Source organism: Neodiprion pinetum, chromosome 2 (assembly GCF_021155775.2).
Source record: "Neodiprion pinetum isolate iyNeoPine1 chromosome 2, iyNeoPine1.2, whole genome shotgun sequence".
NCBI classification, from domain to species: Eukaryota; Metazoa; Arthropoda; class Insecta; order Hymenoptera; family Diprionidae; genus Neodiprion; species Neodiprion pinetum.
In genome coordinates this window covers 43,320,270-43,333,622 of record NC_060233.1, presented here as the reverse complement: position 1 = coordinate 43,333,622, position 13,353 = coordinate 43,320,270, and the positions used below count along the sequence as shown (strand labels likewise).

Genomic DNA, 13,353 nt, shown 5'->3' with positions numbered 1-13,353 from the left:
ATGTTTTCATTATTGAATATTGTACGTTGTTAAAGATGGAGGAAGGTTAATATGAATAAACTGTGTCGCAAACACACTTTGTTATACGGACGCTTAGACTTTTATTCTTTCCTCCGAATTTAATTAGGAAACACGAGCGGGGAGAAGGATGCTTTGGCAGATCTACATTCTCGATTTTGTATCGTTGAAGAAATTGATGCATGCAATAGGGTTTCCGCGCTTGATAAAATGACACTTGAACATTAAATTATATTCATTTTATTAGATGTATAATAGTGTATGGTATTGTAAATATGATATAGAAAAAAAATTTGACTACCTACGTTGCTCTCCAATCCCAATTTAGCGAACTTCTAGCAGTTATTATATTTTAATAGAAATCTCCATTCGTTGTGATTTCATACGATGTTCAGATTATGGAAAGATTTCGGCATTATATATAATATATATCTGACACGGTTAGATCCAGATTAAAAATAACGGAGGCACAATTCGCGAATCAAAAGCTAATCTTATCACCACTTTTTCTTTACAACTCTAAACCAAAACCCCCGCCTTTATAACATAATTATTGACCGATTTTTGTATTTTACATAATTCGTGATATAATGCCAGAGGTAGTAATTCTAAGTGGATTGATAACAGCAGGTAAAGAAATTAATCGAAATCGTTGTGTTTGCAGGATCGCTGAATAATAGTACGAAAGCATGTTCGAACACGTCCAAGTTGGCCATTCAGAAAAAAATTGAAATAGTGACCGGCACGTTTCGTGTTATACCAGAGCACAGTACAATTATATGCACAACCATCTAACCAGACAGTTATGCAACGTTGCTCGTCTCTACTTCAAATTAGCTGAAATATATTCTACACTGAAAATATAAGGGTACGTACATGACTGAACTGTTTCCTAACTTGAACCGTTAGGAATCCATGTAGTTGCATTCTCGGGCGGGGAAAACCTAGTCTGCAATACCTCGGTTCTGATTCTTAAAAGATGGAAACACGGGGATAACCCACGGACTTCAAGAATGGCATATCATTCGTTGATTCGTAATATCGAATGAGAGGAATTCGTCGTCTGCTTCAGTTCACAATGAACCAGCGGATGATAATGATAATGAATAAAGTGTGACGGGTATACCTATACGGAGAAATATTACTGTCGGATTTACGACAACTCTGGGAAAATGAAAGGTAACGTAGTGTCCTGTTGAAATTACTTCGGTAACACGAGTTACTAGATCGACAGTCCAGTTTACCACGAAGAAAAATTGCAGTTACAAAAATTGTAGTAATATCAACGACAAATATCCGTCAATCCCCAAAGTAGTCGATGCAATAGTAATTTTTTTACTCGAGTTTGATCGTGAGCATTGAAAATGAGGGAACGCTGACAGGGTTTCGGCGTGACTAGCAGCCGCAACTTGCAGTGTACTGCAAGTATTTTAAATGTGAGGATTTATTACCTTCCCAAATTGCATACGAATAGAGGCAAGTATACAAAGGATTCGAGTACGATCTATTGATAGATACGTCGATACATAGTTGGATAAATAGATTATAGATACGTAGGTAGGTAGGTAGATGAATAGAGGAATAGAAGGATAGAAGGGTAGACCAATAGATGGATGGACAGGTAGGCGGGCAGGTGAGTAGGTAGGTAGATAGGTAGGTAGGTAGATAGGTAGATAGATAGATAGATAGATAGATAGATAGATAGATAGATAGATAGATAGATAGATAAATAGATGGATAGATACCTACACGGATTACTGTTTTGTCCAACCCCGCTTGAGAAACCGCTTGTTCGCGAATGTGAAACCGGCGCAAAATTGCCGTTTTCATGCACACTCGTAACGGGTGCAAAGTTTCATGTCGGCTCGCTTGTAAAGTGCACACGAGAACAGTAATTTCTTGCAACCGTTTCACATGCGCGACAAGGCGAATTTTCAAAAGGACTACGACAAAAAAAAAAAAAACAAATCATGCGCATGATTGGCGGAAGGCGATTCCACTCGTGTGATCACCAACCTCGTTTCGTTCAGGCAGTAAATCGCATACTCGTAATCGCTTTTTTTCCGCCTTAGATACACAATGTACTAATTACTTAAGGCGAGTAAAGTACCCAGAATTTCTCTCATATTACGACTTTACTCGTAATGTATAATGCATATATACTTTGGACCGAAATCATCGAGTTTCGTCTTTATACGTAATAAATTTACTTAATAATGCTTCAGCCAATATTTGACTGTCGCAAGTTTGGCAAGATATTCATAATAGGAAGGCTTAGGATCCGGTGTAATCCTAAAAAAAAGTAGAAGGAGTTTACGAGATAAGACTAACATAACTTTCTGAAACGCGCGTCGCTTAAAAACGCAGGAGTTGCTTCAGCCCTCGCCAGTATGGACGGCGCAGTCTTCGTCCAGCTTCCGTCAAAAACTCCGAGATTTCTTCCGCTCGCGCGATTTCCATGTATCACAGTCAATAGCCCTTGATGTATGCGGCGATGTGCTTCTTCTCTTCTTCCGAGAGACCATTCTTCAATGTTCTACGCACTGTAACAAATCCCCAGCTTTCATGTAAGCGTTGTCGCGAAACTTCTACATATTAGAGGCAGGTACCTATTCCTTGCGCGAGAATTCAGTCAATGGATCTTTCGTGCGAAATGTACGATCCACGACACACCGGCATACCATCTGCTCGATTCTACACACGAACTCATGCTGCAAGCTTTCTGTAGCAAGCGTTTAACAGTGCCTTCTCATAAATAGCCACTCACTCGTTGAGACACCCACTAGCATGAAGCCGAAGAATAAAGACCGATTAAAACTCAGGGATGAATCGGTACCCAAAAGGTAGACGATTCTCTCTCGCTGATATGGCAACCGTGCCGGCTCTTTCCGCAACTGACGTAATTTCTAATACAGAGCCAGTGCACCCAGAGGAGGGAAATTAAGTCGGACACGTTGTTTTTAATTTCGTCCTCAAGGAATTGCCGTTAAAAAGAATTTCGCGGCACAGGGGCAAAGTGCAAAAAATACAATCAAGGGGCCATTGGATTATCCCTAGGTGTAACAGAGCAGGTTCAACGCCGCGATTACGCTAATTGTGAGTAGTACTTGAGCCGTGAAATTCATATGACGTAATCCCGGCTCATTTCACCAAATTGTTACGAGAAACTCTCTCCAAACGTCCTGATCGTTCTCTTTCCTCTAAGAATGTTAACGAAAATGTGTAGATAAAATATTTTTATTAAATACGTTAGCGTTTGCATGATAAACGTTGATTTGTTGAAACTCTGGGGATTGTAGGATCATTGTTAATCCGTGGGTTAGAATCACGTCAAAACAAATTACAAAAGAAATCTAAAAATTCAGAAGGTGAGTATTTCTACATTATCAAAATACATTCGAAACAAAAGTCACTTTTATATATGAAGGACGATGTTAAAAACATCCGATTTTAGGGGCTGTTTTAAGCGTATGGAAAACTAGACGAAAAACTGTCAAATACCTAAATATATAAGTGTAATGCACATATGCAGACATGCGCATGCCAGGCCATGTTGCTACTGATAGGTAAATCAATCGATTTAACTGCATCAGTGCAATCACACATAATAGCCATTGCTGATATTTCAAGATGATAAATTTGCGAATACCTACCGGAATGTCAACAATGTAGCAAATATTTTTTATTTTCAATACGAAGTCCAGTGGATTGATTAATCCCGGTGGTAACGGACTGTAGCAATTGAAAGGCATGAAAGTAAGAAATAGAAGGTTCCCTCGTGCGTAGGTACGTTAATTTTTCACCGGAATGAGACGTCTTCGTTTGCTCAACAACACGAATGTCGTCGCACTTGTTAATTTCCTCGGAAGGTATTGCCATTCGGCTAACCAGGCCCACGAGATAATTTCCTTGTAATTTTAATTAATTTGATTTATCCAGCTAATCAAAATCTGTTGCCGCAATTATCACCCCTAAATAGCATTCCAGTTTCCTCCGTTTTGTACGTTTACACGTAGATACAGTTTTCCCGATGCCAAGTAGGTATAAATGAAAACAGTTTAAAAAGTCTTTACCCCTGACGACTCTTAACGAGCGTATGTATTCCTCTGTCAAAACTAATACCTAGTCAATCAGCGCATAATTAATCCGCGAATATTGCAGAATGCAGAGATTTTCTAAACTCATTGTCAGTACCAGTGATTAATTATTTAAGGTGCGCTGTTTTCAGTCCTTTTGTAATACCGAGGCAGCTTGCTGAATCAATCAGTTTCAAATGATCGGACAAAGTTTGCGACAACACGGAAATATGTGGGGTTGTGCCCGATTCGGCTCGCAAGCGTCATCGACAATACAAGAAGAAATTATTTTACTGTCAGCGGTTATGGTTTAGCTCTTGAGCTTGCGTGTCTCCGATACAGCTCTACGATTAGTTATTTATTAATGCGGCATGATACTTCAGATCGGAAAGAATTTGCTCGAGTGTAGTCGCAGTAAGCAATTAAAAGCTTGCAGGCGAATTCTAGACCACTGAACAATAATATTACTGGGACGTGAGCTACGGTAAGAAAATTTGTGCTGAAAGAGACCGTCACTAGTGGCAATATCCTCATCTCTCTTGCTACAGTCCGATACAAAAGTTGCGTGGCTGGCATGAAGGGAAAATATATTTAGTGATATTGAATGGACACAGATATGCCGGAAAGTGACATTTTCTAGTAACTGTACAATGCTTTTACCGCTCACGGGTGACCCCAGTAGAAAAGATGCCAATTGTGAGGGTGTCTCTCGACACGGCTTTTCCTACTGCAGGGCACGTTCCAGTATTTTTATATTTCAGTGACTTAGACGACGGATTGTAATATATCCATGTGATATTAAGCGAGTGACAATGGCATGCGACAAAGACACACTATGTGTTGGAACAGGGACAAAACATCATGCTAAAGATCGTAAACCTATGGACCTTGTGGCAGACGACGTGAATAGTTCTTCACGGCTGATAACCTTCCGGCGTTGTGTTGTTCTCCCGGGTTCGAGATCGCTTCACTGTTAGGACAAAAGAGAAATGAAGCCCTTGAGAACCTTAAACCACCACCTGCAGCATTACTATATCGATCGGTGCCTATTATACACATACGCCTTTCACACACAACGGCACAGTATACGGATAGTATAGTCTGTTGGGTCTCCTGGGCATCATCGGGACATCCCAGCGCCCCTTCTGTGTAGTCTACCCTCAATAGCGAGAGCGTTGCTGCAGGAATAGATTTATCGGAGTCCTTTATTCCTCCAGATCGAAGACGAGATTCATTCTAACCATGCACTTTACCCACCAATTACAGACAAGTTCTACGCACTATAGAATGTTAGAAGTAGGCATCCGATCGGTTACTTCACAAACCGTAGACTCGAGTAACTGCAGATCAGGATAAAGCTCAATACTGAATTTGAAAAAAAAAAACGTCAACCCAATGTTCTCAACTCTTGCGACCAGGTGCAATGAATTCTCCGTTATTAGCCCTAAAAAATATCAGTAACTTCGAAATGAGAATCATACTCTTTGCACGTAATCGCTCTGATACAATTGCAATAAATTCTTGGTAAAACGACATAGTAGGATCAGCAATGGTTCACGTTCGCGCTACTGGAATATTAAAATGCATTAGTAGATATTTTTGGATGATGTTAGCTCGGTTAATTGAAGCAGCCGCAGAGACATGCGCCACTCCGGTCCACCCGGAGCAGCAGGAATCAGCTCTTCGAAATATCATAGCTGCCTGCACAACGCTTGTTTCTAATACCTCTCGTTCGCTTTATAGACGATGTCAGCGTTACCCAACTTCAAACGATAACCTCCACCTACCTCCGAGTTGGTCAATACCCCAGTAGCTCAGACAGCATATTACAAAGTATAACCGTGGTGTACAGACACTTACAAGGAAGGTGTTCCAGATACATCTCTCCGATTTGATTTCTTTTGTAATACGTTATAGTAGCCTGAAAATTAAGCGACATGTATTTTTTTTTTTTTTTTTCATCCGCGGTTAAACATTTTCAGGGGGTGAAACCACCCTCCAAAGTAAAGCATATCGACCGGCGATTTGGCCATTTCACCCACAAGAATATAATATCTTTCAATCAATCCAACTGGAAATGTTTTCTCATCACAAGAAATGGAAAATGTAATTTTCTCAATTAAAAAAAAAAAAAAAAAAAAAAAAAAACCAATAACTCAAATCGCTCCTCGACATGCCTTATTTTGAAGGTTCGTTTCACCCCCTTAAAGTGTTTAACGGCAGATAAAAAAGAAATATGGGTCGTTTAATTTTTAGTCTACTATAACACATGAAAAAAGAAATCAAATCGGAGAGATCGACCTGATATTCCTTGTTCCTCGTTAGTTTGATTCTGACCTCTTCGATATCTCTAGTAAGTTTGCGACCGACGGTTTTGGATGAGCACCGTTGCCACTGCCGGCCGCGCACCTCGGGTTTTTTTCCGCTCGCTGCTTGGCCCGAGGCGCGCAGCCGACGGTGCAAGCGGTGCTCGTCCTAAACCGTAGTTCGCAAAATTACTAGGACATCGAAGGGATCAAAATCAATCCAAGTGTCTGTACAGGCATTCTATGTTCGACAGCGTGAGGGCTTCACATTCGAGGATTCCTAATTTTTTTGTTGTGGCTATGATTCATTACACAAAATTCTATCAAGACTCTCTGTAGGATTGATGGTTTAATTCTCATCAGTCAGAGGTTGATAACCTTGTACCTGTTGATAATACCGGAGAATTTCCCAGTCCCTACTTACTTTGGTATGTACTGTTCTAACCGGTGTTTATACAACATTAACGTTTGAAAAGTAAACAGGCGAGAAGACCACACTCGCTCATCGAATATCGTGTATGAAAGCTAACGGATAAAAAGTTGCTGTCACGGGGATAAATTTTTTGCCACCGATTCTGTTGCAAGAAAAAAGATTTGTCTCCGATGATATCGACTAGAGGTTCCTTGATAACGTATAAGCCTTTACATATTGCGAAAAATAGATGTCATAAAATCTCTCAACCTACTGCTGAAACGCAATCAATCAAAATGATATCTGGAAAGGTGGACATGTCGAAATTCCTCGAGGATGGCAGTAAAACAACGCGAATTCAATTGGCAGTAAAGAAAAGTCGGGTATCGTCGAGGATCAACGGCAGCGAATACCTGTATCCGCAGTCTGAACTATCGGTGAATTTGTTAGTTTCCTTGTTGATATTTCGTATGTGTGCACACAATGCGCTTCTGCGAGCAGCCAACCCCGAGAAGCGTACGAATGGCATTTATACGATTTGTCTGATCAGCTCAGAGGCACCACTGCGGAATACGATATGATGTCGGGTCAGAAAAGAAGTCGGGACTGACAATAAAGACATATCGGTTCCCGATAAGCCGTTGACTCAGCGCCCATTGATTCTAACGTCACGTAGTTTATGCAATTATGGCAAAATAATCGACGTCACGACTCATGCTACTGGAATATGTTGTGATGGAAAACTCGGAGCATAAGGCAAACGTGCGCTTAGGTAGATAGTAGAAAAATACGCAATCACCGTGTGTCAAATTCTTTTGCATATCACGATCTCCTTCAAGCATGAAGTTTTGTCGCCTTGTTGTTGAGACAATTCGTGAGATGGAAAAAAAATTGATATTTCTATCGATGCGCCCTTAATGGCAAATCTGACTTGAGATGTGTGAAGGGAAGAACTCGTGCGCGGGATGCAGCGTGTTGCGGGTTGTATTGTGCAGATGCGGGGTGCGAGGATCACACTTACGGGACTTACGATCGGCGTGGCGTGTCCGCTTTCGTTCACGCGGTGTCGTCCTCGTGGCCGGAGACTTCGTTGCAGTCTTGACGAGGGACTCGAGAAGTTCGTCATCTCCGTCGGTCAGATTGCCATTCGTGGATTCGTCCCTCAAGAGGGGACCCAGGACTGTGCGACCTGAAAAACGAAAATCCAGCCCACAGCGTGGTTTAAATCATTAATCAGCCAGTCAGGGCGATGCATTCCGTGATGAAATTTTTCACGCCGACGATACATTTCGATACATTTCTACGGGACCCGTGAAATAAGGGAGTTTTCTCAAGCCTGGGCCGCGGCAGCTTTACGACTAAGCTCACCCCCCTGTTATTCCTCATTCTCTGTGTGCTTCTGTAAAGGTCTAGCATAGAAACCCCATACCTCCGGAAACGGCCCGGCCGTTACAGCCTGATGCGTCGCACGTTGTAAACCAGCGGAAGTCCCTCTGTATTTCATATTTTGCGTTCGTTTACGATATCGTCGCGGGCATCAAAAAAGAAAAGATACTCCCGTATCCCAGAGGGGTAGGTACCTTAAATCTTGCGTTACGGTCGGGCTCGTCGTTTTGAAAAACAGGCCGCGAAAATTTATTTCAGCTCGTGGGGTTTATCTAGTGCCACACGTGTAGGCACACAGTCAGCATTCGTTTCAAGTGCAGAAATATTCAAAGTTATTAGAACACTTTTCGAATAATCAACAGCTCATCCTCAAAAGTGTTAGGCAATCACTCGTTCCTACCGACTGAAAAGCTTCGCTTATCAATATGGCTATATCTCGGAAAATTAGTGGATACCGACTTGATTCGTTGAATTAAATAGGATGTATAATGAACCGACGGATATTTTTTCATCTAGTAATAACTGCCGGGGTATACATATACATACGTATATCTTTGCTTTGACGGAAACCCCTTTAGCCCTCGATTAAAAATTATTGTGATTGAGTCGTCGAGCGGATAGATGGGAAATATTTATTTACTGTTGCAGGGGGGCATTTTCCTTTCCGTCTCGTGCACGGCTACACGATCGTGTTTACAGCCGCCATTAGCTTTATTTAATTCGTTAGAGATTTAAAAACGGACGTTGTATTATTTATCTATTTTTTTTTCTCCTAACAATGTAAGTCTTTTTCATCAAGCACGAAATTCGCTACGTTCCTTCTTTATAAAATAGAATTGACACAAGATCCAACACTCAGAAGAATTATGCAAGTCAGGTAACGCATTCCCGCCTAAAAGAGAATTTTCGAAGTGACACTATTCGCATCGTCAAATCTACTAGACACTCCGCTTGGCAATCATGCCTGAAAAAGATTGTTTCCTGCTTTGGGCTCGAGAATCACGAAGCGAAGTCAGCAACGTAACTTTTTTTTATACCGAGTAGGTACTTCCCAAACCCCGGTTCGGATCAATCGTTAAATGGGCGCGGCGGGGTGTTCCGTCTGTATAAGTGGATGTGTATTCACCTCGGCGACTCTTCTAATTTATCATTTGATCCTTCGTAAACGTACCTTCCTTTCGTTGTCTCCTCCACGGCAGAGTTCCGTGAATTGTTTCGACATTTGAGATATCGCATCCCAGGACTTGTCTCAGCTCCGCGTCTTCCCTGTCTTCTTTTGTTCGAAACTTGCCAACCTGAAACAAAGCGGACAACCCCCGGAGGCGGAGCTTTGCTTACCAGTTCGGACCACGCGGTTGACTCCAAGAGGAGAAGAAATGAGTTTTGAGTGACCCACCACTTTGATCTGTGGCCGATAGGCACGTTTACTATATATATCGCCCCTTGCCTTACCTCTGTTATCATCTTTCCTCTCGTTTTATTTCTCTCGCGGTGATTGGCTTTCTTCTCCAGCTGCTGTATTACCCTCTCCCTTGTAGTTCGGAATTCGAGAGCGAATTCGGATATTATTCTACAAAACTCGTTTGGCTTCGTGTCTTGAAGACGATGGAGGGGTATACCCAGCCAAAGTATGAACTTGTGAAATCGATTTATTATTCGTCTGTGTACGATACCGAGGACGATTATACGCTCGGCACAATCAGACAGAAAGTCAGACATCCTGGAATAAATGAAAATAACACTACAGCGGTTGAAATGCAGTGGTGAACGAAATAAAGCTTGATATGTCTCTTGTACTGTGACATCTACTGGATCATCTTGTGGAGTTTCCTGAACTGCTACAGCTGAGGCCGAGTTTTGTGAACGTTAATACATACATGTATTACGCATGTAAGTATGCATGACACATACTTGTAATGATAAGACTTGGCTTCCGGGATGAAGCCGCGATTGAAAACGGTATGTTGCCTTGTTGTATGTAAAATGCAATGTTTACCGTTTGCAAACGTGGCTCCATCCTAGTAGCCAAGACTGATTCAGAATCAAACCTCGGAAGCTTCAAAGACCTTGTATAAATAATAAATATTACAGTAAAGGATATCGAAAATAGAGGCTTGGGAAAATGCGGTCCAAGTAATTAATGGCAAATTGGTTGGGCAAGAGCCAACTTTCATAGTAAAAAGCTTTCAGATTTACTGTTAAATTTACCCACAGAAGCATCGTTTTTTTGTAATTTCTTATTTGTGGATAAAAAATCCTGTAAAATCACTGTCAGAAACAGACGTGCCGCGAAATATTTAATGAGGCACTACCGCGTATCCTTTTGCAGCACGCCGAAATAATCGAAGTCGATAGAATACTTTGAGCTAACGGAAAGTAAAAAGTGAAAAATGACACGCTAGTTCATGTTACTCACTTCACTTTCATCATGGTCGAACCATCGTGTTTGGCAATCAATTTCAGATGATCCCAGGATGCTTTGCACTCGTTTTCCAACTTTCCTATGTTGCTGGAGATTTCGTCAAAGTCTATCTTTGATGCTCTAGTCACGGCACCGATCTATTGTGATGTAGTGGTATCGATAAAGGAGAGTAAGAGACGCGTTAGATTGGCTACCAAACTTGAGATAGAAAAATAAGTGACAATGTGCAAGTATTTTACCTCGGAGTACAAGTCGGTCGAGTCAGGAAACTTTTCCATTACCATGTGACAGAGATGATGTAGCAAAGAGTGTTTGTGTACAGTGTCTTTGACTTCAGGTACTTTGGCCAGGTACTCGAGTTGAAATCCTTTCACCTGAAATGGGATTACCCGAAAATCAGCTCAAAGTCTTTCCGTGATCCATGAAAGACTGTTAATCAAGCTAAGAAAACGAGGTGAATATTCATGGTAAAAAATTTTCAGACACAAAAGATTAGCTGCAGAGTGCTGAGAAATGCTTCATGTGGTTACCGTCACAGCTGAGGAATTAAGGAATTAACCAGACAGTATTTTGCAATCTTTCGGTACAGGTACCTCGTTTCCATTTAGGAATATCCCGATCGAGAGAAGCGTGCTCAGAATTCCGCGAAATGTCTTGTTCACTTTTAAAGTCTCCATTCCTTGCTTCAGGTCCATCAAGGGATCCGCTATTTCCTGTAACCACGAATCTACGACTAACATCCATGTAAACATTGATGGGCCTACGACGTATAAAAAGGCGCATGCGATGCATCGGGTATATAATTTGGTTATCTTGCGATCATTCAATTAAAGACCGATCGATGCAGGAATTTCAACAGTCATGACCACGTCTATTCATAATAGAGTACCGTACAGTGCCATCCGTGCACACACGACCGAGAAAACTGTGTTTCACCATTTTACCCACCTTTTCGGAGTTTTCGAAATCGAGTTTGAAAGCCCACAATTTCAATCGCGCGGGAAGTTCTGAGATGGACGCCAGTGTCAAGAGGAATTGTTCGGCAGAGCCCAGAGGAAGGTCTGGATTCGCAGCTTGGGCTTCTTGTATCCTCGATCTTTCTTCCTCGGTTGGCAACATTGTCAACAGTTTCTACGAAAGCAAATATAAAGGAAATAAAAATGATCGGATCTCTCGAAACTTTCTGCCATCTCGATGCGAGAGTATAATGTCCTTGCGATACGATGTCTAATTTTATGCCTCTCACCTCAATTCCTTCCCTATTCATGATTGTAGCGTCCATTTTCAAAATTGCGGTCTTGATGGATCTTGGCGGTGGCAGCTTCGTCATTCCGATATTTATTGCGTTCGATCTTTTGTGGTCCAGAACGATGATTTCCTTGTTTTTGTTCATTTCTTGCTGTTTCTGTTCGTCGGATTACACTAACGTTAGTAACAAATACGATTGCTGAGAAAGTATTTCGGCCAAAAGAAACCAAGCACCCATGTGTCTGTTTTTTAATTGAAAGCTGAGACGCCTCTTCTTTTCATTCTCTCACTCTCTTCTGTGACATTTCTCATTCGTTTGTTACTCGACAAAAACAGCGGCTAGAAATCTACCTCGGCTGGCGTTGAAGCAACGGGTTGGGGGGGGTGATAAAAATGAACGATTAAAAGGTTCGGATGTGCGTACAAAGAAATACTATACGTGCGATGGAACGTAATTCTGCAATTCAAACAGGAAATACATCCAAGTAATAGCCCCAGGTATAACTTCAAAGCTAAACAAAATAATCACCTGTTAAAACCGACCGTAACTTGACAAGGATTTTTGTTTTGGTTGAAACAGTTTGAACCCTGATTTACACACATCATGGTGTAAATAGTTCACTTGATCGTAGGCCATAAAAATCTCGCGCTTGCACTTGAAAATGGACTAGGATATGAGTGAGGCGGTTCAAAACTGAGAAAGTTGGAAGCAGACCAATCATTTCAGTTATCGTTGGATGGACTCCTTTTCGATGAAAAACTCTTACTCCACGAGGATTTATTGTTACGAATCCGAATACTCATGATCTTCTAGTCAAGAAGTCTTTCTGTGCGACTAAAATGTCCTAGCAGTAGAATGAAAAAAATATGAGTAAGCTGGGCCGCACAAGTGGGACCACAATAGGAAATCGGATGTGCGGGTGTCAGAGCTATCTCCGGCCATAGCTTTGCCAAACATTAGATAAATCTTGGAAAATTCCCGTACAAGTGCAGCATGGTGCACTGTTTATAGGCCCATGCGACGCTTAATATTGCAAAAACCTATGTTATATTCCATCTAAAACAAGTACCTACTGTAATATATACAGTGAAGGTTTTTCGATATCGCGTTGAGTTCAGAAGTAATGACAATGAATGTATAGTGTTTAGTAGTAAACGTAAATTGAGCATTTCAATTCATTTACGCGTTGACAGCCATTGTTTTCTCCTGCTTACGAGTGTCAAAACATCACACATGACAGTGTGAGACGGTAATTCACTGTACTATCTTTACAGCGATACGTACTGATAGCCCCAAAGGCGGTATATACCTCGTCGACATGCTTAATCCAACAATACAAACGCACAAAGAAAGCATAGCTCACATTGAAAAAAAAAGTTCTATGCCTGCATACGTATAAACAATTATACAAGTAACAGAAAACCTTACATTACTGTGAAAAGCTATTATAAGCCGGCAAATGTTTTGACGTCGATTCAACATTC

The 13,353-nt window shown here is 41.3% G+C and overlaps 1 protein-coding gene across 7 annotated transcripts in view; it reads right to left on the bottom strand.

Moving 5' to 3' along the window:
• Window positions 1-242: 242 nt before the first annotated feature.
• Fhos (Formin homology 2 domain containing) overlaps window positions 243-13,353 on the bottom strand; it is a 69,384-nt gene continuing 56,273 nt past the window's right edge. For 5 of the 7 annotated variants that reach the window (XM_069133975.1, XM_069133973.1, XM_069133972.1 and 2 more), the window contains 9 exons: window positions 11,867-12,019; window positions 11,569-11,751; window positions 11,214-11,333; window positions 10,860-10,994; window positions 10,615-10,757; window positions 9,651-9,918; window positions 9,370-9,493; window positions 7,834-8,001; window positions 243-2,561 (listed from right to left, as the gene is read on the bottom strand). In XM_069133975.1, the coding sequence (XP_068990076.1) occupies window positions 2,488-2,561; window positions 7,834-8,001; window positions 9,370-9,493; window positions 9,651-9,918; window positions 10,615-10,757; window positions 10,860-10,994; window positions 11,214-11,333; window positions 11,569-11,751; window positions 11,867-12,019 (1,368 nt within the window). In that variant the 3' untranslated portion in view covers window positions 243-2,487. Of the gene's footprint in view, window positions 2,562-4,981; window positions 5,065-7,833; window positions 8,002-9,369; window positions 9,494-9,650; window positions 9,919-10,614; window positions 10,758-10,859; window positions 10,995-11,213; window positions 11,334-11,568; window positions 11,752-11,866; window positions 12,026-13,353 lie in introns of all 7 variants that reach the window. The other 2 variants (XM_046614366.2, XM_046614365.2) reach the window with 2 other exon arrangements.